This window comes from Canis aureus, chromosome 1 (assembly GCF_053574225.1).
Source record: "Canis aureus isolate CA01 chromosome 1, VMU_Caureus_v.1.0, whole genome shotgun sequence".
In the NCBI taxonomy this organism is placed as follows: Eukaryota; Metazoa; Chordata; class Mammalia; order Carnivora; family Canidae; genus Canis; species Canis aureus.
The window spans coordinates 75,368,714-75,394,615 of NC_135611.1; the positions used below are offsets into that span (position 1 = coordinate 75,368,714).

General features: G+C 40.1%; 1 protein-coding gene across 11 annotated transcripts in view; it reads right to left on the bottom strand.

Annotated features, from left to right (window-relative positions):
* The window catches only part of NTRK2 (neurotrophic receptor tyrosine kinase 2), a 327,804-nt gene that overhangs the window by 273,366 nt on the left and 28,536 nt on the right, over window positions 1–25,902 (bottom strand). For all 11 annotated transcript variants that reach the window (XM_077905028.1, XM_077905040.1, XM_077905042.1 and 8 more), the window contains exons 4-8: window positions 21,526–21,594; window positions 18,679–18,833; window positions 7,045–7,181; window positions 6,408–6,540; window positions 3,418–3,723 (exon numbers count right to left, since the gene is read on the bottom strand). In XM_077905028.1, the coding sequence (XP_077761154.1) occupies window positions 3,418–3,723; window positions 6,408–6,540; window positions 7,045–7,181; window positions 18,679–18,833; window positions 21,526–21,594 (800 nt within the window). The remainder of the gene's footprint in view (window positions 1–3,417; window positions 3,724–6,407; window positions 6,541–7,044; window positions 7,182–18,678; window positions 18,834–21,525; window positions 21,595–25,902) is intronic.

Consider the following 25,902-nt stretch of genomic DNA (forward strand, 5'->3'; position numbering starts at 1 on the left):
TTTGGTTGTTATAAGCTGCATTCCTCAGTATACTGGAAAGGCAAATGCCATGGTTCTCTAGATTTCATTTGGAAGCTACAAGTTGAGTTTTGTGCTTTAAATGTGACCCAAACTTGACCAGTGCTGAGTTCAGTTCTACATGTGGGATCCAAAATGATTAATCTGGTGTCTGGAGTTTGAGAAAGTCCCCCTTCCTTTTTTGGTCACTAGCCAGGTTGCCAGTGACTAACAGATGGGAAGACACTGGCTTGGTGTCTGGGATCCTGCTGATATTGCAAGGTCTGATAACACCTGTCCTTCTTCTTTAGCACCCTGGCTGAGTCTGGTGTCAGAGTCTGCAAGGTCCTGGCACTCTGGAGAGACACTGTATGGGGAATCTCTACCAACAGCCTCACATCCTCACACCCTGTGGCTGGCATCCTCTTGACCTGGCTGGTACTGGATCCAGGTCTTTTGGCCTATCGTTTCTCCAAGCAGAAGGCAGCAGGGTGTCTACTGCCACGGTCAGGTTTTCTGTACCACATGGTATGAGAGGCCATCAGGACTAAAACTACATTCAATCGGTCCATCTTCTTCATCAAAAAGCTCACCAACTCTTGTATTAGGGACTTTCTCTTTCTTTGTTTCTATTTCTGTTTAATTTCTTTCAGCACTCTTCATTTTCTATCTACAAATAGACAGTGAATTCCCATGCCATGGGACTATCCCATTTCTGAGCTAAATGAGGAAGGCACACCCCGAAGATGGCAGACAGAGCTGCCATTTTAATTTTCCTGGCCGGATATGGAAAAGCAACCCACTTCACCCATCAGAGGCCTCCTGCTTCCTCATGAGTCAGGAAACTTGCAGTGAAAAAAAAAATCTCATCAAAACAACTGGGAAGAAAGTAGCTGAAACATCTTATCAAAAAGATTTGTAAGAACTAAACTTCTTACCAATTACTATGTGACACCAACAGAAATACCGAAGGAATGTAAACCCACGTTTGACCTGTCATCCCAAACTGGTAGACTTCAGACCAGCAGGGAAATATATATGTATCTGCTATTTGTTTATTTTTCTTTATTAAAGGAGAGTAAGAGGGTAAGGAAGCAATTCTTTAAAAGGCCATTATCTGTATACTATGGCTACAAATCTCATAAATACCAAAGATCCTATCACACAAGCCAAGTGAGGTCAATCTCTAATTGGTCACACTGGTTTATGGCCCACTAGAGCCATTTATATCCACTATCACCCTGGGCCAAGTCTCTTTTATTTCCACTTTCATTTATTACTCCCTGATAGCCAGTCCTTGAGTAAATACTTAAAGAGGAAAAAAAATCACCCTTTTTAAAAATCAGATATATATTTTTTAAAGACTTGATAAAAACAAATGAACAAGAAGAAAGAACAATGTGTTTGTAAAATTAACCTCGACTTTTATTTTTGATAGATGATCATTTCCTTTAAAGGGAATATGTGAGACTCTCCAAGTTATTCTTACACGAGAAATCAATTCTTTCCTATCATTAGCTAAGTTAAAACTAAACAAAAATGATTGATAAAAATGAGGCCACATGGATAAGAAGAGTACAGCTCTACCAAATATTGGCACCACACAGAAATGTTCAAAAGAAAATACATCCACCTCTGTATTAAACAGAGGCTAGTAGTGGCTTTACTCTGGCAGCACTGAGCATCTATCAAAGCACACAGAAAATTTCTAAAACTTTCCAATGCCAGACCCTCACCCTGAATCAAGTTCACCTCCAACGGTTTCAAAAGGCAGCTGCTGGCAAAATTCAAATAAAGCCTGAAGTTTCGTTAATAATAATGCACCAATGTCAGTTTCTTCCTTTGGACAAAGGCAACCCTGCAATAATGAGAGACATTCACAATAGTAACAACTGGGTGAGGGGTGTCTGGGGACCCTGTGGTGTCTTTGCAGCTTCCCTAAACACCCAAAATCATTCACAAATAAAATATTTATTTAAAAACAAACATAAAGTGGTGTCCCCAGGCAGAGGCTGTGGATTTCACTGTAAGGCTGTATTCCCCCAAACGCGAAGAAAGAAACAGTAATCTAGAGATTTACTATAGCAAATGTAGCCAAGCACCTAAACTCTCAATGAAGACGAAGATTTAATGGAATAGACAACTGCCAGTGGTAGTCTGCTAAGGCATCCAAACGTAGCTTGTTTTATGTGCTCCTGAAAGGCTATTTGTAAATCAAATTCACATAATTCAAATGTTTTAAACATGCTCAGGAAGCTTGTGCATTTAAAAAGCTATTTAATAGATACCAGGGTAATATTGGGAGAGGCTTACTGTGTAACGAAATGACTGTACTCTCCATATTTGCTGAAGGTGGCTTCGCAAGCATCATCTGTGTCCACGGGGCTGCCCAGCGAGCCCCGCAAGCTCATGCTGCCCATGTAGCCCCTGCCTCACAGGCCTCCAAGTCTCCTCCTTCCCTTTCCTCCACCATGCCATCTTTGTGCGGTTGTGATGAACTGAGGGCCACTATAGCTACTTCTATTCACACCCAGGCCCCAGTGCCCAAACAGGCCTCAACCTCCACAATGTTATCAGGTATCTGGGCATCAAGATCTAGAAAGTAAGAATACTCTACAAAACAACAGTATCTGAAGCAGATAAAGGCACGATGTTCGTCCCTGCCACTACTGGGGCTCACACTGGAATTCTCCTGCTGGCCGTGAAATGGACTCTTGATGCTGGCCATCCTTTTCCCAGTCCAAACCATTGATCAAGAGGGGCCATTACCACTCCTATAAAGACAACTCAGGATCTGATAGAAGAATGCTTCCACTCCACCCAGGTATGCCACACATTCCAGGACCCTGGCTCCTCATCCACAGCAAGTGGGCATAACTCTAAATTCCAAACGGATAAGGAGCTAGGAAACAGATGCGCCATCCAAATACTGTCCACCAGTGCACAGGTTGCATGGGTTTTGCCATTAGGGGTAACAACATCATTTAACACTTGAAATAAAAATAATGTGTGCATCAGGCTACTGTTCATCCCCCCATCACCTCCTAGGGAGTATGAGTCCCTGCCCCTGGACTTGGCTTTGGCCTTATGGCTTCCACTGGCTGGTGGTATATGGCCTGAAGAGACCATGTGCCAGTACAGTAGCCAGGCCCTGAGAAGCCAAGCTTATTTCTAGTTGCCCTCTTGCCATCTCCACTGGCTACTAAGATGGAGGTCTCCTATGTAGCCACTACTTATTCACCTGCACTCCAGAATCAAGACACACAGAACAAAACTGCCCCAGCTGACCCATAGCCAAGACTTAAATAATAATGTCTTAAGCCCCTGGTTTTGGAGGTGGTTTATTGTGGGCACCATTTTGTCAACAGTTGAGTTATATACCCAATCCTCTCCCCAGATGCAAAAGCATCAGATACTCACCATCATCAATTCCAGGCCAGCCCATGAAGTGAGCAGAAATCTGTTTCTCATCTTTCCCATACTCATTCTTGGCTACTAACTTGTAGTCCCCATTGTTCATGTGAGTGGGATTATCCAGCTGGAGGCAGCCATGGTACTCCGTGTGATTGGTAACATGGATTTTAGTACAGATGTATTTGGACTCATTCAATATTGCCCCGTTATAGAACCACTGAAGCGCTGGTTTGGGGTTGCCTTTCACAGTGAATGGAATGCACCAGTGGTGGTCTGAGGTTGGAGATTCGAGAAATGTGATAGTTGGAGCAACTAAATTGAAAAAGAAAGAGTTAATAGCATCAGAAAACTCAGATTTCTCCCCATCTCCAGATTTCTGTGTCATCAATAAGGGGTTTTATTCAATGACTGTTTGGTTTCAGAAAATACAGGACCAGCAACTCTGGAATCCATCAATATTTTGAGTCATCATCAAGGTTGATTGAACTCTCAACAGAGAGCTTCAAAGAGACTCCTTTCCCTATACTTAAGACCTATGAATCATAGTCATTTTTCAAATCTATTCAGTGTGAGAACCAACTCCGAATAGATTGCAGAGATTTCTGACAGCAGAAAGAGTTCATTTGAAGTCAATTTTGGTTTTGAATAAATATGCCTTGATATTATGTAGATTCATCACCAAAACGCTGAGGGCCACTATTTTTATGTACTTCACCAAGCAACAGAATTACTGACAAAAATGACTTTGGAAATCTTGCTGGAAGCCCAGATCTCACGTAATTTATCTAAAACATATCAAATTGACCAATGCCATGAATGGTCCTACCAGTGCTGATTCATTATTATAAAGTAGGATCAATTGGTACTTTTCACCAATTGCCAATAGTAAATGCTCTTTAAAAGCATCACCTTTTGAGGTGCCTGGAGGATTCAGTCGGTTAAGCATCTGACTCTTGATTTTGGTTCAGATCATGATCACAGGGTCCTAAGACTAAGCCCCACATTGGATTGAGTCCCAGTGCACTCAGCAGGAAGTCTGCTTCAGATTCTCTTCCTCTCCCTCTGCACCCTCATCCCAACTCCTGCATCTCCCTTGCTCACTCTCAGATAACTAAATCTTTAAAAAAAAAAAAAAAGCATCACATTTCATTACAGCATACTCCATTTTTGCTAGGATTTCAGAAGCCAATGTTTTGATCCTTTTTAAATGTCTGGGGTACTATTCAAACCTAGACAAACAAACTAGAGATTACTTTAACTTTAAAAATCAAGCACTTTATGCTTTGGGGAAACAAACATTCAAGTAGCATCTTTAAACAGAGTACTTTTCCTGAATGAAAGTATTTAAAATCCTTAATAGTGGTTTATTTTAATGTGGTCTGACTTTGTTAACAATACAATCAAAGACTGGAAAATACCTCTAGAGATCTAATAGCATCGTTTCTCAGGTCAGGAAACCCAAGTCCTGTGAGGTCAAATGACTTGGTCAAGTTTAGTGAGTAAGACAGATCTGGAACAGGAATCTAGGTCTGGGCCTAGACCAGAAGCCCTTCTCTCCTGGCCCTGCTTCCCTATTATATGTGTTCATCACACAAAGGGAAAAATCACAGCCTGCTAACAAATACATTTTGATCAGAGTCACTACCAAAGCTATCTCAGTTGTTAGAATTCTTTCATTTATTCCCTCTATTCTTTATCTAGATTTTGATATATAAGGCCAATTCTTCAGACCATGGTGACCACCATAGAGATTAACTGAGAAGATTATGAATATGAGTGCCCCGATTTGTAGGTCTGTGTTACAAATACAAGGACCCCAGTGGGGTAGGATACAACACTTACCTTCCTCCCACCAGTCCAGGCCCCCATGGCCAGGACCCACTTATTCCTTCCACCATGCTCAAAAGAGCTTTTGGTGAGGTGTTGATTTAAGGACATAAAGTTGGAAGCGGATTGCATATGTTTGGAGATAACATTGATACTAGGCTTCTGGTGGGTCAAAATGATGAGAAATTATGAATCTAGTACCTACTGGGCACAGTGGTAGTATTGATAGTGACAAAGGACTATGGTTGGTGACTGCAGTCACACACTCCAACAACTGCATGCTGAATGTGTGAACACTAACCACTATACCAACACATGTCTACAGGTATGTAAAGTGTATTCACACATACACACGTGCCCACTTGTGGTTTTCTCCTCCAAATCTTGATCTAGATACAGTAAAACCTCATTCATTTAACCATACCAGCTCAGAATTTGGAACAACGTGCAAAATACATGTGACTTTTACTGACTACATGTTCACACTGAATGCTACAACCTGGAATGTTAAGATTTTACAATACTGGCAAATAATGCACATGTACTTCAGAAGCATTAACATCCTGCATCTTAGTTTCAATGTATGCAGAAATTTGAAATGATTATAATAAAGTTTCTGCAAGTGATAAGAGTTTTTAATAATTTAACTAGGACTCCACCAAGCTTCCCACAGAAACTTGATGTCAAACTAATGCGGTTTCACTGCACTGATAGCACAACTGGGTGTTTGTAAACAGCCAGCCCAATACTTGAGGTGCCATAACTCTAAATCTTCATATTGCTTTTATAGAGAAAAAGATTTTAGAAACTTGTTTATCAGAATATAAACTAAACCTCATTAACAAGAGGAGGATAACCAGCTCAAAATATGTTCTCTCAAAAAAACAAAACAAGACAAAAAAAAAAAAAAAAAAGAGGAGGCCATGAGAGGACAAGCTTAAGATAAAAAAAAAAAAAAAACAGCTTGAAAGAAAAACATGCATAAGTAAGAGAGATTAACAGATAGAACACATGAAAGAGGCTGCTATTTCTTTTAAAGAGTACACACAAAACACTGCACACACTTTTTCTTTAACATATTTAAGCAGCACCCAGAGTGCCCCGATGACAAATGCAGGTGTGTCCACAATCATTTGCTGTTAAAAACATATGCCAGTCTGATTACGTACAATGTACAGTGAGGTTGACAGAATCTTGGTCTTCTCCTACAAGATTTTCTGCCACACAGGAGATTTGTTTTCCACTGTCATCAGATGAAATGTTAGTTATCCTCAAGGAGCCCTGCATGTGGCTTGTTTCATTCTACAAATGAATTAACAGACAAAAATAATCTATATTAGGACTGATCCCAAAGTGATGAGATGTGGGTCTTTCCCCCTAACGAAAGAAAAAAATATATACATACCATTAGAAAGGTTTCTGGCCTGAATTGGGGCCAGGCAAAAGAATAAATCAGGAGCTATTCTGTTTCTCGAGATGATAACTGTTTAATGTGTAAAGTTGATTTAATCCTTGAATTCCTATCTACCTTTCTCCAAGGGAAGAGACCAAAGAAGCATCCCTCACCCTGCTCACAAGGACACAAGAAGGCTCACTAGAGACCCAGAGACTCTGATCTATTGGATATACACAACTAAATTTGTTAATTATAAGGATAAATAAAAAGTAAATGTACATCAAACACTCATCATAGATTTCGCTATCTGGCCCTATAAAATATTAAATGATCATCACTAGGTGAATACAATCTCAAATTCTGAGATACTCTCATCTCTCTAGGAACACGGAGCCAAACAAAAGCCTTACCATATGTTTGGAAACCAGATTACCGACATCCCAGTACAAATTCGGAACTGGATCGCCTGCAACACTACAAGATAATGTGATAGACTTTCCCTCCTCCACGGTGAGGTTAGGTGCAGCCAAATTTGCTGATGGCAAACCTGTGGAAGAAGAAAAGTTAAGTGGGGACATATACAAATAGTTCAGTGCATTATCAAAATAATCACAACAAATAGAAAACTCTTCATGCTGTAGAATCTGTAATCATTTACTTTCTGAGACAGATTTATGTTGCTCTGAAAAAGTGTTGGGTTGGTAAGCTTCACAGACTTAACATGAATAAAAAATGTGCGGTTATAAGATTTGAAAACAAATTTTGTACATTTCTTAAAAATATTACTGCAGAATAACTTTTTCCTTAAAAAAAAAAAAACTAGTTTATAAAACTAGGTCTTCTACTCTTTCATTGTTCTACAGTTGCTAACCCAGCTTTTCGCACATAAATAGGCACACCATTTTATCTTGTTTATTCCCTCCTCCCCTTTATTTATTTATTGTCAAAAACAAAAGGGTGAGAGACATCTACATTTTTTGCATAAATCCATTTTTTACATTAAGTAACTGATAAATATAACCCCACTACCAGACCTAGATTTTGAAATAGATTACAGAAGAAAATGTAATATGGGGAGCTTTATTGTTGTTGTTTTAAAGCGGGGAGGGGCAGAAGGAGAGGAAGAGACAGACTCTCAAGTAGGTTCCACCCTCAGCTCAAAGCCCAATGCAGGGCTTGATCTTAGGACCCTGAGATCATGACCTGAGCTGAAACCAAGAGTGGTATGCTTAACTGACTAAGCCACCCAGATGCCCCAAGAAAATGCAGTTTTAAAGCATTCTTTAGACATGAAGTTTGATCATCACCATACTAGAATGTTCTAAAGCCATATAAGTCAGAGTTAAATATCATAGGAAAAATGGGTTATTGTAAAATTTACAGTATGATTTTTAAAAAGTCATGTGGATCTATACTTTCACATTTCAAAAGCTAGTTTTACCGATGCCATTATCATTTCATTAAATTATCACACTTATTGGGTGTTTACAATGCTTTAAACCTCATGGGACTCACAGTATTTTCTGCATGAAGGCACATCCCAGACAGCACAACAATATGCCAGGCCCTGCTTGTCAAGCTAGTCCCTCAGTTGGTATCAGAAACTCTGCTTGGGACTGCGTTCACGCTGACAGCTGTGACCCAAGGACCTATGACATGTCATTAACTCAGGAGTGTCCCAGAGGTCAGAAAAAGCAATGCATCTTCAATACACATTAAATTGCAATTAACCCACCCACCTAGTGCTCTCTTACTATCTCCACAAAACCGTCCATAAACCCCTCTCCTGTGATGCGGTCCTTGATGACAAAGCCATTATTCTTTATTACCAAAACCGGCCTGGACAAAGATCTATACAGCATACGTCTCCTGGTGTCCCCACCGTTGGCAGAGGACTTCCCAGCAAGACCCAGCTTTCAGCGGCCACATGACTTCAGAACCCTTCCTGTCAGCAACCAGTAGAAAGCCTTGTTCTATCTTTAAAATGCCCCTTAGTACTCTGAGTTTCATACTCCGAAGTTTTCAATCTGTCATATTTTTAGCTTCCAAGGCTCTTCTTTTGTTCCTGAATGATCTTCTATTTCTATAGCACCCTGCTTTTTGTCTCCTGGCTGCAACTTCTCCTGATCTGAGATGTTGGCCATTTCTTTTGAATTTTTCTTTTCTTCATATCAACACTGTTTCTTGCAACTTGCTTTCCTTCATCTTTTTGTTTGTTCATATTTGTCTTTCTTATTATAAGCTTTTCTCAAAGAGTGGGTATCATTGGCCACACACACACCTTTAAGAAAAAAGTACTAGAAGCACTGTGTGCATTTAACTGTCAGCTTTGTTGGAGGGCAGTATTATTGGCCTTTTTCCTGGGTACTGCCTGGTGTCGGTATCATTAGACCACTTTGGGACAGGGTTTGGTCAAATTATTCAGATAATTGCTCTTCCACTGTCCTGCCTGGAAGAGGAAGAAGGATGCAAATAACGATACTCAGTAGGTAAGCTCATCATTCTCTCTATGGTTCTCACAGCCTCAACTCTTTCTGGAGTTCCTCATAATCTTTGTTTGATCCTCTCTAGAAAATATACCCTGGCTTTCTGCTGAGAAGGGTACGTTGCAGTCACCTGGAATGTATGGAATGAAAATGGGATTAACTGCTCCATCAGTGACCTGACCCAATCTCCTGGCTTTGGTGTTGCCTGCATACCTGCTTCTTTCTGAGCCTGCTAGTAGCTCTGTGGCCCAAACCAATTTCCCCTTGCCTCTGCCTGCTGGCAACCTGGTAATGGGCATTCTCAGCCATCAGCTCAGTTTCTATTGTCTGCCTGCTTCTCAGCTTGCAAGTCTTTGTGTCCTGCTGACTCCTCTCCCATTTTCTTGTGCTTAGAGATTTATCTGCTGATGCTGGAGGGATCTCAGACCCAGGGCCTTGTCACGGTGCTTGTACTCCAGATAGGACCTCCTCCACCAACAGAGCTTGGAGACATCCTTCTCAGCATCTTGAATACAAACTATGGGATAAATTTCCTACTTTTTAAAAATGGATATCATAGTTTGGAAATTCTGAGCAGGGGAAAAAAGGTTAAAATGGAGACTTTCAATAGAGAATGCTATGTCGTAATCTTCAGTTCCCCTAGAAAACTTAATGAAACCTTTTTCAGCATGCCTCAATTTATATGATTAACAATTCTAAAAATGTATGTTTAACTACAGTAATAGTAGTAGTATTTACTGGGCATTTACTGAATCAGAAACTTTTCTAGTACTTCAAATGATTGTTTTATTTAATCCTTACAATCGTCATGAAGTGAAGTGTTTGTCCTCATCTAATTAATTAAGAATATGAATTCTTGAGAAGTCAAATACATCTTCCAAAACTGCCCACGTAGGGCAGCCCCGGTGGCCCAGCAGTTTAGCACCGCCTTCGGCCCAGGGCATGATCTTGGAGACCAGGGATCGAGTCCCATGTTGGGCTCCCTGCATGGAGCCTGCTTCTCCCTCTGCCTATGTCTCTGCCTCTCTCCCTCTCTCTCTCTCTCTCTCTCTCTCTGTGTCTCTCATGAATAAATAAATAAAAATCTTAAAAAAAAAAAAAAACTGCCCACGTACCTGTTGACCTGGGATCCAGACCCAAAGTTCAAGATCTTCACCACTATGCTACACTTTCTTCCCAGACTGCACATATCCATTTTAGCACAGAACATAAATACCAATACATATCTATAACCTAAGAATTCAGTTCATTTAGAAAATAATTGTGTCTATTTGTGAAGGAAGAATGAGTCTCCTTTATTTATAGAGAAATTGTATCACCCTGTCACAGCAGTCTCCAAAGGAATCTGTGCAAAATTTGCCAAGTCTAGATCTTTTAGATGTAAAGTCTTCCACAAATGAGTAAGCATCTGACTCACGTTAATTCTAAAGCATTAATATGCTGGCCAAAGATTCAATAATGGAAAAAACAATCTGTACTTGAAATATCACTTGAGGTTTAATTAGCACAATAAAAATGAATTGGGATGCATGAACAGCCAAGGCAGGATAAACCATTTGCCAGGCACTATTTCCTGGCTTAATAAGATTTGAAATCGGCACTAGTACAGAGCAAAGCTCAGCAATGCTTCCAACAGCTTCTAGCACTACTGTAATGGGATCCTGATTTGAGCATCAGAGTGGTCTTCCTCCACATTCTGAGAAAGCTCACGGGGATAAGAGATGACCTACCACCCAGGCAGACAGGGTTAATGTCTCTAGATCTGGATGTGTTCAGAAGGGACATAGCAGCCTGGAGACCCTTGGCAGAAAGTTCCCGACCACGCAGGGAGAAGACTGACTTCCTTTAGACCAGGGCCTCCCAAACTGTAACGTGAGTATAAATCACCAGCAGATCTGATTAAAAACCAATGTTGTTGTTGTTGTTGTTTTTTCCAGTAGGTCTGAGATTAGGGGCTGAGAGTCTTCATTTCTAGCAAACTCCCCGTTCTACAGACCACACTTTGAGTAGCAAGGGTTTAGATGATCAGTGATGGCTGGACAATTGCTTGCTAGTTTTTGTGTCTATGACTATTATTCTTAAACTCAGCAGGGGCCTGAGCAATCATCTTGTCCATGGAACCTTCCCCAAAGTGTGTTCTGTGGGATTCAGACTCCTTGAGACACTCTGTATGGGGTGGGGGGTGGGGAGGAAATCTAAGATTTAAAAAAGTAAGAGCCCATAGGAAATTCTGTAACTCTGGATGTTCAGTATGTACACCACATATTCAAAACTGTCAGAAGTCCTGCTCTAAACAAATCAGTTCACTTCCGTGGATCTTACATTCCCTGAGCTTTTTTGAGTATACCATTTCTCTGTGGTACCTTGTTATGGCTTTATTTTTAATTCAAGTAATCTGACCAAATGTAAGAGAAACATATATTTAAATATTAGATGTAAAATGTATTTAAAGCTAAATATTCATATCAATGATAGTAATAACATTAATAACTAACGTTTATTGAGTACTTAGTATGTGCTAGACTTCATCTGCAATATTGTCCGTATTACCTTATGTGGCATCCTGAAAAGTCTTAAAAGTAAGTGTCAGTAGTATCCCCATTTCCAGATGAAGTTAAAGCTCATTAGGTATCATAACTAAATAGATAGTGACTGTGAGCTGGACTTGACCCTCATCCTTCTGTCCATGGCCATACATTGACTAGCTGCCTCTCTACTGGGCTTTGCTATGCCTCTGTTTCCCTCTGTGAGGGCACACTTCTGGAGAGTTCGCTATGTTGACTATGTCTTAGGATCACTAATTTAAAGAATGAAGTTTCTCTCCATTCCTGTATCACCATTCCAAAGGGATAAGGAATACTCATTACTAATATTAGGTAAAAGTAAATTCAGTTGACCTCTCATTGAAAAAAAAAAAAAAAAAAAAGCAGTCAGGGTCTCACTTTCTACTAACGGAGAAATAGTAACCTCTAGTTATTTTGAGTTATCTACTCAGCTTTGCAGGAAATGAAATGCATCCGGTTTGGGTTTCAATTTTCACCCGTAAATTGGGATTATGTTCTTTCTCATCTTGTTTTAGTGATCCTGGGCTCTGTTCATTTTGTGTTTGGTCATCATTCCATGTGTAAAATAATCAAGTAAATTATGATTTTGTCTATTCTCTCCTCTCACATTCTATCTTTTTGGCATATCTTCCAATTTCTCTGTCTCCTAAAGCATATATATTTCACTACCAGGAAAGAAGCCAGAATAAGCCTGACCTATTTAGAAGTAGCTGCTTTACACCCAGTTACAAAAATGACAGAAAATTAGCAAAGTGACTTTCCAAGCCCAAATTGGAAATTGAGCTTCTATGCTTGTGTGAGCTGTGTCATTACAGTGACAGCAACCAGAAAACTTCTAAACACAAAAACTGTGTCAGCAACTGACAGGTTAGCAAAAACAGCTTTATTTCCCATTCGAAAAAAGATAAAGGAAAACAATAGTCCACTGTGCCGCTTGCTTTATTTTAGGAGACAGAAGCTGATCCTTAGTAAAAGTAAAGCAAACTGGTAAACTAGATTTTGCATATGTTTTTCAGGAGAAAAAAAAATCAACCCAGCTAAGATGGTAAGAAAAAAAATCTAACTTCCAGAATACTCACATAGCATTTCATTCTAATCTTCTGTGTGAACAAAGTAGAAATGCTATCAATATATTTTCCTGTTTTAAAACAAAGGACCATGTATAAATATGCTAAATAGACATGCACTACAAACCATAGTGCAACAACCAAAAAGAAATCTTAAAAAGAAATCAGTAAAACCGGGATGCCTGGGTGGCTCAGTGGTTGAGCGTCTGCCTTTGGCTCAGGGCGTGATCCTGGGGTCCTGGGATTGAGTCCTGCATCAGGCTTCCCACAGGGAGCCTGCTTCTCCCTCTGCCTGTGTCTCTGCCTCAATCTCTGTGTCTCTCATGAATAAATAAATAAAATCTAAAAAAAAAAAAAAGAAAAAGAAATCAATAAAACCAATTTACCTCAAGGAGCCAGGCTTCCTCTCCTGGCACCTGTAAACTGACCTCTCCAATCACAAGTAATATTTTGTTTATGTGTCCTAAGTAATCTCTACACTGAAAGTTTGAAGGCTGAGAAGGTGGACAATTGAAACTGTCATTATAAATAATAAGGAAACCTAAGGCAAGACTGATTTCAATCCATGGAACCATTAAGGGAGTTTCATAGAGTGGCTGTATAGTCCAACCATCAAATGAATTATCACCTTATATTCACTGTGGGACTAGCATGTTCTATGGTAACCAGTTACTAGTAAAACGAGTTGAGGGACTGTTTTGACACATCCCGGAGGAAGGCTGCCTTTCTTACATATAGTTGCCATCTACTTAGAACACAGCATCTTATCTGCTATTAACACTTCCTTGAGAAACTCTCTTCCAGAGATTTAAACCCTAATTATCATATAAAAAAGCTAAAGTATAATGTACACTGTTCTTTAATAATCCCACTTAGTCAGGGGAAATGATTGAAAGGTCTGTATTGCAAAACGAACTGCTAAAGATCCATTAAAGTAGCAGAGACATTCTTATATTAAATCAGTACAACGACTGGGCAAAATAACCTTTCTTCTTTAGAACTCCTGTGATTCGATCTCTGTTTTCAGAACCAGTGTGCCTAGTGACTCTTTCCTTCCTAATTAATGTGGAAATTTTAGATGAATGTGTTCTGTTGCCTTGCAATTAATAAAATTTTTCTAAGGTTAAAAAGGACCTTGTGGAGAAACAGACCACAACATGTTTCCCAGCATGAATAAATTTACAGTAATTCACGGCAGGAGGGGCTGCTAGAAAAATATTGTGAGACATTCTGACCGGGCTGCTAATGGTAACAGAGCCATTAAACTTCCAGCCCCGCCTACCACACTCCATCACTAAGGACAGAGGGAGCTTGAGACTCTTTCAAATGGGATGATGACAGAAATTTCAAAGGGAACTACAAAATGCTAAAATATGGAATAATTTAGTTAGAATAATATAATTCTATAAGTTATCTTAACTGAAATATCTGCACCCTTAGATAAAAATCTTGTCCACCCTGATCATTACCATAACGTGCATGGCTCATGCATTTACTAGTTGATGAATTCAACAACATCAATCAAATGCTTGTTATGTTCAAGGGATGCATTGACATCATGGAGGATGCATTATTGCTTACAAAATGTAGAGAGTTTGTTAGTATAATACTTACATGGTGAAATACAAAAAGAGGAAGTTTTTAAAGTCCACCTTATAAAGGAATGGAATCTCAGTAGCCCTTTTTTATTGAAATTAAAATGTTACCAGTTGCAAATTAATGCAACAGCCATAGTTATTGGCAAATTGCTAGTTTACAATGGTGAAACAAACACACAACACCATGAAGTACTCTAGTGAGTTTTCTTACACTTAGCTAACAAGTTGCATCCAAAAAAAAAAAAAAAAAAAGTGAGAATGAGCTCCATGAATCTGTGATGTAATTAAACACAATAGATATATTTTTTAAGTGTGTAAAGGGCAAGACCCAGAAGAAAAGCCAACCGACCACAAATCCACGTTATAAACAAGGCATCCAACCTGAAGACAGTAACGTATTATCCGATTTCTGTAGTATAATGGACGTTCAGAAACAATTTAAATCTATTGTCAATCTAACTTCTCTTGAAAGAGCTCAAACTAGGAAACTGTGATGAAAAAAGTAATGTGAGACTGAGCCCCAAACTGAAGCTTCCCCTTCTGATCTCAGATCTCCAGATATTACACACACACACACACAAAATTAAGATTTTATTTATTTATTCATGAGAGACACAGAGAGAGAGGCAGAGACACAGGCAGAGAGAGAAGCAGGATCCCCGTGGGGACCCTGATGCAGAACTTGACCCCAGGATCCCGGGATCACGACTTGAGCTGAAGGCAGAGGCTCAACCACTGAGCCACCCAGGCGACCCGCAATTTTTTTTTTTAAACTCCAGAACCATGTTGGCAAATGAGAAAACATACTGCTAGTGGATAAGACACTGTAAGAAGCCCCTGAACAATAAATAGAAAGCGAGAGTGGGATTACAGAGAATCAGCACAGCCCCAAAGAGACACATAAATATTCGCTGCACAAAACAGACAGGCTCCAGGCTGACCCCAGACTGAAGGGGCAGACGGCAGGACACAGTAGAGCCCCACCTCGGCTGAGCCACGGGGCCACTGCTTAAGAAAACAAGTAGACACCACAGAAGGAATAGCCTTTCCACCTCCTGTCCCTACACACTCGCCGTGGACACAGCATCCAACAGAAGCTGTAGCTGCCCCCGACTAGAAGCAATGACTGCGGAAACCTTAGCAGAGAAAATCAGCACTGCTAGGTGTTGGTGACATCCTAGAGATACAGTGAACCCTGACACGGGAAGGGGTGTTTCAGTTACAAACAACAACCACCACAACAAAATCCAATCACTAAAGACTGCAGAAATTAGAAATTGATTGTTGAGAGGGGGAAAATCCCATATCTGGAGAAATAGCTAAAGGGCAAAGTAGTCAATAAAACCACTTTCCCATAATGCAGCACAAAAGGACAAGAGGATTAGGAAGTGTTACTGGAGGCTGAGGGGTACAGAGGGTGGAGCCAGCAGTGTAGACCACAAACCACATAAATTAGAAAATTCTTCCAGAACTGCAGACCAAACTCCTTCACACCGAAAGAGTATACTGCGTGTCAAATAGTATAATTTTTTTAAAACACACATACATCTAGTTACACTGTGGTAAAAATTTTAGAGAAAATCTTCAAAGTTTCTAAGAAGGAAAAGAAAAGCATAGGTACCTGTCAAGAAGCAAGCATAAGACTGGCCTCAAGCTTCTCATCGGTGACACTGAACACAAGGAGAACATAGTACAGTATCTGCAGAGGTCTGAAAGGGATTTTTTTCGAGTCTAGAATTTTATACTCAGCCAATTCCACTGAGAAGAAATAATACAATCTGATTTTCTACCAGGAAAGAACTTGAACATTTAAAAAAAAATTATCTGAAAGAAATATTAGAGGATACACAGCAGCAAAAAGAAAAGATCCTCCAAAAGGCAGTGGGATACAAAATTTAATGATAGATCCAAAGAAGTAGTGAATCTTAAAAAAAAAAAAAAGTCAAGTAACGATCTACAAATAAAATTCTAGTTGACAACAATCTGAGCGATGGGAAGAGAAAGTAAAAGGAAATAAAAGTATCTTTTCCTGTCTTGTTGGAAGTGATTTCTAGATATTTACAAGAAAAAATACGTCTTAATATGGACAGTGAATATTTGGGCCTTATATATTTCCAAAAAAAAAAAACCCAGAAACATGATTTATAACTTTCAAACAAATTAAGAAAAAAATCATTAAAAACATTAGAAAGTGGAAGAAAAGGAAAACACTATAGAAAAATATAGACAAAGGCTATATATAGGCAATTCACCAATGAATAAACATAATGTCCCATATACACAGAAGATACCCAATGGTCATCAGGAAAAGGCAAACCAAAAAGAAATGACCTACCTTTTTTTTAGAAAAACAAAGAAGAAGTTTACTAATATCAAGGTAGGCTTTGCTGGAGTGGTTACAAATTGGTACAACTGTTTTTTAATGTGCAAACCATATGAGATTTTTGCTATATACTCCAGAAAAATCTTTTCTTTTTGTAACTACAAAATGTATCAACATTACTTGTGCAATTATAAATAAATAAAAAATAGTTGGAAAAAATTAACAAACAACAAAACAGTTTAAGAGCACAAAAGTGGTAGATAAATAAGTCTACCCATTGACTTTTTTTTACATGTTGCTTTTTGAAAGCAGCATCAACACTGAAATTAATTGTGAATGTTACCATGAATGTAACCATCCTGATGCAGCAATCAAACGCATTCCCTCTGAATCAGGACAGTGAATTTCCAAGGTGCCTCATATACACAATTCATTGAGTAATTAATAGGAAACAAAAAATTACTAAAAAACTGACAAATCCACTAGGAAATATGAGGACTAGTTCCCTCTTACCCTTTCCCTCCACGATCCCAATGGTCTATCAACAACATGTTAGGTGGGGTGCATTTCTGAAAGCTATCAAGATAACATGGCCAGAAATTAAAATTTTTTTAAAAACCTGGTTTCAGGCAAGGGCAAAGCAGGTATCTATTAAGGGATGGTTTGTGAAATAAGAGCAGGAGTTAAATGCTCACAGCCATGCGGACTTGGGAGCTGGCCAAGAGGCCAGGTGACTCAACACTGAATTTCTTGTCCCTCTAGGAGATTTCTCTCAGCGGTGCAAATGTAGACCGGAACAGACCACAGTTGCCCTCTTATCAATCAGGAAAAGTTATATATTAAAAGTTCGGGGTTTTTTGTTTTGTTTTGTTTTGTTTTTGTTGTTGTTGTTGTTGTTTTAAGTATTGACTAGCAAAGAAAGCTGAGAGAAGTTGGCAAGAGAACAAAGCCTGATTTCCCCATTAGGAAGCCAAAGGACTCTAGGAGAGAAAAATCTGTGGGAAGAGTAACTGCTGTCTTGTAAGCCCCTTCTGGGTAAAAAACAAATACTTATCTCTCCTTTTATGACATTCTCATTAAAAGTGAGCTGCAGCTATATTTTCTCTCCAGAAAAATTGACCTCAAACAATAAGAGTCTTCTGAAAACAAAGAATCGAATGTTTGTGGTTAATATACAGATTCCTCACAGACAAGAACCAGTTGCTACATGGCTTTCTGCTGTGGCACCAGCTGCTAGGCCAGGAGATCAAATATAATTGTGAGCTGATTAACTGGTTGTCTCCACCTATGTGCATATTGTCAAGGTACATCACAGAAGCCCCCACTGGTAAAATCCTAACCGAAACACGTGAGTTTTCCTTCCTTACAAACGCACTGACACTCAGGGACATGTAACTTTAAATTCTGGAGGTGCAAATGCTGAGGAGGAGCGGGGCAAGATTGAGGAGGAGTCTGGAACTCCAAACATGGAAAAGCATGTATCAGGGCATATTCGTGGTGCTCCATCAGGAGACACAGACGTCTGCTAGCAAGACAAATTTAAAGAAATGTGCTAGATTAAACTGCATTTTCTTGTACTGTGAGGACATTTGATCACCACACGATCCTTCCCTCTCCTCAGCCTGGGTGCCAACCAAGTATATACACGGCGAACTGAAATATCGCGCTCTTCGCACATAGTCTTTGGATGGATGGATAAATGGATGGATGCACACGTGAGCAGACAAATGAACAAAGGAACAATGGAACATAAGCAGTGTACTTTTTCTCCATGTGCTTCAAAGCCATCCATTCAGAATTAATATTCCACTTGCAAAAAATATTCAGCAAAGCTGCTCCCAGCTGATTTCTCCACACTGCACACAAACATTGCCCAGCTCACCAGAGACCTCAACAGCATACTATATAAAATCTGGGTAGTGATAATCCTCCCAGACTCTCTACCACACCAGGGCAATTAGAATAATTAATAGCAAGTAGAATTCATTGATTTGAAAGTAAATTACCACAATTGGGTATCTGCAGGTTTGCCAGGGGAATATTCTTGCTGCTTTCATTTAGGCAGTACAAATCCTGAGTTTCTGGGCTGGATTTAGTCTCCTGAAGAGTCTTGATCCACATAATATCACAGGAACATGTAAATGGATTGCCCACCAGGATCCTACACGGAACAAAAATGAAACCTGATCAGGCTTCTCTTTTTGCAGTTTTAACTACACTAGTGTTTACAAAGCACTAAAACGTTATGAATTCATTCTGGCCAACAACCTTCAGAAGTCATACCCACCTTTATGGCTTCACAATACTTATTCATTCATTTATCTAATACTTACTGATCTTCTGCTACGTGCCAACACCACCGCTGGACTCTAAAGGATGCAAAGTGATACAAGACCTTTCACAATAATAAGAAAACAAGACAGAAACAGGAAGAACTATCATAGAAGCTAAAAAAGAATGTCTCATAAGATGGGGAAAAACAAGATGCCATAACAAATTTATCATGGCTATTATACCGTAATTCAGATCTTAAGTGAAGATGCCAATAGTTAAGTTGTCAGGAACACCAACACACTTATTTCTGACCAGGCTAGAGAGTCAAGTGTTATCATTTAATCAGCTCAAACCACCGTGGAGAGCAGAGCAATGTCATCTGACCTAAAAATGAGACTGTAAATACAAAGTGAAGATGAAAATGTGAGAGCCAGTAAGGTGGCATGTGGCAGCTTTCTGCACGATTCAACCACAAATCAGCAGGACCAGGATGGATGCAAGAAAGTTGGAGTCCATGTGAATGAGAGACCCTGGAAGGGAACTCTTAGACCTTCGCGTGTGTGTGTGTGTGTGCGTGCACACACACACACACACACCAAGCTCAGGATTTCTGAGGGCAAGGGCAAGTGATCTCCAGATTGAGCCACTGAGCCCACTGTGGGAGGGTCTGCAAAGAGAAAGCCACTAGTCAGCAGAGCTGTCTGGACTCCTGTGGTCTACGATTTGGTAACAGAGGAAGTAGTCAAGAGGAAAATAAAAACCACAAGAAAAAAAAATCTTTAAATGCTTATTTATAATACTCAGTGGCCTATTTAAGATGAATTCCATTTATGGTAATGAGCCTTTAAATGAGGCCATTTACAATCGTTACATAGGCTCTGCCTGGCATTAACCACAATACTTAAGACTTCCTTGAGGACAGGACCTGGGCTTTGCAACATCATTTACTCCTGTGGTTTTCTGGTTGGGTTCTAAGAATCTCAGAGATCCCTGGAGACTCCTCCAGGAGTTTCTTTGGGGAAAATGTGGTCATGGAAGACTCGTTTAATTTGTGTCTGCTTGATTGCCTCCAAGTATCCCTCCAACACCAAAATAGAATTTGATGCTACTGGATACAGAATATAAGGCAGAAGAAGAGATCCATGGTGCTTAACCTCCAACTAATGTAAGATATTTCCTGGCATTCTTAGTATATGAAAAACTAAAGAATCTCTCAAAAAGAAAGGTATGATTGAATCCACAGAAGGGATAAAGAAGCGAAGGATCTTAGGTTGTAACTATAGCAATGGTCACATGACCACACACACTGGCAGACAGCTGGCTCCTTTCTTCAGTTCATGGGCAAACCCCTCTTTCAGTGATTGTTACAGCACATTACACTCCGCCGTTTAGGCCTCTAGCTGTCCCACTAGACAGCAGTATCCTAGAGCACAGAGAGCGCTCTCCTTACATCCCCACGGCCCAGTGTGCCTGAGTCTCATTTGCAACCAGGCACACAATTAACATTTGCTGAAATATGCTGCAGGGAGAAAACAGAGACCCGCTGAATTGAAATCAGAGCTCTAATGTCTGACCCATCAAGAAAATGTTCTGCAGTGAAGCTCAAAATTTTCACACTGCACATCTCTCGCTCTGGTTCACAGCTTCCCGTAATTTTACATGCCCATTCCTGGCTTAGAAAGCTTACCGTTTCAAGTCCGTGAATCTAGTGGAGTCCAAAATAACTGCCCATCACCAACACTTGGCACCACCCTTGTCACACCCTCCTGACTTGTCTCTACTAATGGCATCTTCTCTTCTGCACATTTTCCTTGTGAACAGGGGTGGACCATACAACTCAGGCAATATACAGCTTGAGCAAAAGCTACAGCCTGGTATCCAAAGGCCTAGTCCATCTGGAGCCCCCCTCTGATACACAGAACCTCTGCTTTGGGGTTCTTTGGGCAACTTACCCATAGGAAAGTCAAGTTTCTATTTGCTTCATGGTGGTAACACAAGAATGGAGCACACCTGGAAATGCTGGCTATTGGTCATCAACACATTGCAAACTTTTCCCTATCATTTTACAGCAAAGGAAATTAGAGCATAAGGATAAATACTGAGCGCAGTGGCAGATCTAGAAGAAAACCTCACAAGGGTGGGCAGGGAGGAAGGAGGTCTACCTCTCCTACAATGTTCACTAAAGCACCAGCCGGCACTGGGGAGTTCTGTCTATGGCTACTTCTTCCTTGATTGGCTTTGCTCTCCACTAGGGCCTGGACATCACAAGAACCACACAGACACTATGAGACAAAGCCCCCCCCCCCCCATCTTTTTCTGTTTTCCTTCCTTTAGAAAACAAACCTTTGCATAAAAGCAACATTTAAACTCCTCCTAAATGATACCTCACTGTGGAGGTTACCGATGCACATTTTAATGAGGGAATAAAAAAACAAGCGGCCAAAACTGGACCAATAATTTTTCAAGAATTTTGATATAAAAATAGATCTGCAGCATCACTCATTTTTTTTAAAAAAAATACTTAATTACTCTTCCTAAGAGACTGTTTCCCCGAATGCCACACAATAATCATTACTTACAGCTCAGACAAGTCAAGGTGACGAAAATGTTTCCTAGACAAGCTTGTCAGTTTATTTCGGGTAAAATTGCTGAAAGAAACCAAGAACATTACATGTGAATTTAAAATGTGACATCTCAAAAAAATAAATAAGTAAAATAAAATAAAATAAAATAAAATGTGACTTCTCAAGAATAAAGTACACAAATAAAGATTTTTTCCCAAAATGAAATTTTATTTGATCATGGTTCGTGCCTTCCTTCAACCATAAGCTCTTTCTTCCACCTCAGAATGACAACTTAGTTGTTCCTGCCTCTCCAGAAATTTTTGTATATAGGGGAGCGGGAGGGGTGGGAAAAACTTCCAAAATGTCTCTTTTTAACCTTTTTCTTAACCAAAAGTTTATTTTTCATATGCTGATTCAGAGCCAAGTTATATACCTCCTAGAGATCTCTGACCTCCTGAACAATTAATAAGAGGAATTAATTTAATCTAATTTAAAATCATAAAACTCACTAGGGAAAAAGATGAATTAAAACTAAACAGCATTATGAATATTTTGAAATTATATGACAGACAAGACTGAATATAAATTGCATTTAACACATCCTTATAAGAAAGAATATACCCACTGATTGATAAACTGTTGGCAGTTTATATGACTTCTAAATAACCAGATAATTCCATGATTAGGACAAGAACAACAAAATATCAGATAACAAGGAATATGTCAGAATTCATCTGAAACTATCTAGGGATACATCATTTTAAGATCTGGACCAACCAGTGATTTTGGGACACCTGGGTGGCTTAGTTGGTTAAGTGTCTGCCTTCCGCTCAGGTCCTGGGAAGGAGCCCCACATCGGGATCCCTGCTCAGGGGACGGAATCTACTTCTCTTTCTTTCTCTGCCTCTCCCCCTCCCCTGTTCATGCTCACTCTGTCAACTAAATAAATAAAAGAGTAAAAAACAAAACAAACAAACAAACAAACAAACAAAACGGATCTGGACCAACCAGACAATGAAAAGCCAATGAAACCAAGTCATATTTGTGATTTAAAAAATACTCACGAATCTATTGACATGTTCCAAATACTTAGTTTTATTCAATGGGCAAGAGTTTCCGTTTCCAATGATCAGTGCCATGAGGCCCTGAGCTAGAAAATTCAGAGCCATAATCCTGGCAGCTGACTTGTTCTGTGAATGTGTTTACTGGTTGAATTTATTTAAAAAGTGTCCAATGCTTGAGCCTCCAGACATGTGTTTAATAACTAGCAGGAATGTAAAACAAACATCAACTTTGACAAAAACAGCCAAGCCCTCAACAAATTATAATGAGCCTTCCAGTATCTGTCTCCTGCTCAGGAAAGCAAGCGTTGGGCCGAGAGATAAGAACCGGATGGATACCTCAGGGTGACAGGAGTCCCGGGCCCTTCCCAGAGGCTGGTCTGCTGTGTCAACCCAACAAACTCATGGGGTGTTCAGACATTCCACTGTGTCTGAACCATCACCTGCAGGGAGGGGTTCTAGCCCAGGAGTTAACACATGAGCCCAGGCTAGTCACATGATCAATACAGAAAAAGTCACCCCGGGGTCCCCTGATTCAACAGTGCGTGTGTCCTTGCCCTGCCTCCTTCTACAGGGAAGAGTTCCACTCACCCAAACTCTACCTACACAAGGGTTCCCTCTTCCTTCTACGCTCCCTTCTTCTGTCTTTACACTGAGCGTAAAGTGCTCACCCACGTGAAAAAATAATCCACCAGGAAGTTGTAAAATGTGCCCACATACATTTTTCTCTTTTCTTTTGGAACGTGAACTAAAGAATCAGTTCCACTGGAGTATCATACGTTGAAAACTCAAGTCTGCCAGTGTTCTCCAGGCATCTTCAGAAATTCCCACCCTCTGAAGGAAACACCAACAAAAGCATGACTCTCCCTCCCAGGAGGAAGCAGGAGAGAGGGGGCAGATCAGGAGGACACTCTGGTCAAGGTCTAGGGCAGCTCCGAAGCCCCAAGCCCGCACCAGGAGCAGCTGGCTCTGTTGGGCTGCCAGCAGCACAGCCCAGAGTGGGCTCACATGCAAAAGAACAAGACGAGTTTTACGAACCATACTTATTATTAGGGCCAAAAGCCAAAAAAGAGGAGGAGGGGAGGAAGAAAAATCAACAATTCTCTTACTGTTTGATGATGGAACTTTGCAAAAGAACTAATTAGCACCTCTGCAAAGCCCCTGGAAAATACAAACACTGGCTTTTCTCACAACCCCTGGGGTCTCAGACACCCAGTAGGAATTAAAGGCACCAAGAAATAAAAGTGATTCGTCACAGGGGCTGGGGAGAGTCACCTTGTGATGCTGAATCTGCCAGGGCAGAGGGAGGGATGGTGAGGCAGGACCCAATCCAAATCTCCCCTAAAACCCAAAGTGAAATAGATTGCCCTTGTGCACATTTTCATATTGTTGGGGAGGCTCAGAGATAATCAGTATGTCCCTGGAGTAAAGAGAAACAGCTTCTAATACACATTTCTTTTTCAGTTCCCTGGTATCTAAAGTGTTGATAGCTGAAGTAATTGCAGAAAGTCAGGAAGAATGAGCCAACACTCGAGCCCTCAGTCATTAGCAGAGGTTGGGACTAAGGTCTGCAATGGGAGACACTGATTTGCTCCCTCCTGCCTCCCTGCCATTCTCAAAGCCAACTACTTTATTTAATTTAATTCTGGTGATTAGGAGCTTCTCTCATCCATGAACACTGTATATCAAGCTTACCGGCATTACTGACTGTCTGAATATTGTCTAACTTCATTCTATCTTAATATTCATGCCTAAAAATGTCAACAGAGTTTTTGCAGGTTGGCCAGGGACCTGACTTCCCGGCTACTGCCTTCTATCTTTTTTTTTTTTTTTTTTTTTTAAGGATTTTATTTTATTTATTCATGAGAGACACAGAGAGAGAGGCAGAGTCACAGGCAGAGGGAGAAGCAGGCTCCCCACGGGGAGCCCGATGCGGAACTGGATGTGGGATCATGTCCTGAGCTGAAGGCAGCTCAACCGCTGAGCCATCGAGGTGTTCCCCGGCTACTACCTTTTAAATAAACTATACAAGATATGTCCATCTCTTTGGTTTTCCATTCTCAAAGGACACCTCTTTGGGAGTCAGGGATACATAGCTTGTTTTATAGAAGTTGTTTACAGCACACAGAACGCCATGAAAATTATTCTACCAAATATTACCCTGAAAAAATTCACCAGGTGGCTTTGGTTTTCATATAAATGGCATGCAACAGTCAGGAAGGGAAAGTATTAAGAGGTAGAGTAAGCCCTCTTATGAATAAGTCCCCTTATAAATAAATAAGCTTATTACTAAAACTACAGTTAACCATAGCCTCCTGTACAAATCACATCTGTAGGAGAAATGATGGGGTAAAACAGCCAATAAAATGTGGTCAGGAGAGTAATTCAGGTGTAATATTGGCTGTAATGAAAATACCAGAACTCAATCACTGAGCTTATTAATTACATCTAAGTGATGGCTTTAGAGCATTTTGACTTTTTTTTCTATCCAACTTCTCTTTTGTTTATGCTCTCAAGACCTACGCAGACATCAGATTTGTGCAGGCAAACCAACCACAGACATGATGCCGAAAAAGCATTTAAATGAAATGTGTTAATCAAGATCGGTGGAATTTTATCACATTTTTGCTGAGTGTTTATATCTGAATTCCGCAGACGTTATTTTTAAATAGACTTCATCATTAACACCACCTATAAAATATGAACTGGCTTTAGGAAATTAAGGTTTTTCATAAAATCAACAAATCTCTGTAGAATGTCCAGGTGACCTACTCCAGCAGAGTGATGTCTTTTATAACTGGCATGGAAATCAGCTGGGGAGCTGTTCTCCCCAAGGAAAGAGAAGAGCACAAATATTAGAAGAAAGGCTGGTTCTCTAATTATATGGATAGCATCAATTTTATTTACCCTGCTCTTATTGTAAGAGCAGGGCCAGGGGTGAGCCCTGGAGTCATAATTCTGTCACTTTTCATCTGTGGATCTGAGCAAATCCAAAAACTTCCTCAGTCTGATTTTATGTCCATGAAATGGAAACCAAAAAAAACCTTCCCTATCAATTGTCAGAAAATTCAAGTGAGATAATGCTGGAGAGATTCTGTAGGTCAACTGTAGATGCATAGACACAGAAACATTGTTACAGAGAATTTGCAAAGTGCCAAAAGGCCAACAAATGCAAGGAACATTCCTTCACTGGACACCCAAAGAACACCATTCTGAGCTTAGGGGCAGGTGATCCTCTGTTTAATGAAGAAACTTCTCAGGAAGGCCACACTTTAAGGACTATGTGCCATCATCTGACAGGACGTAGCAGCAAAAAACCTGAGAATGCCCA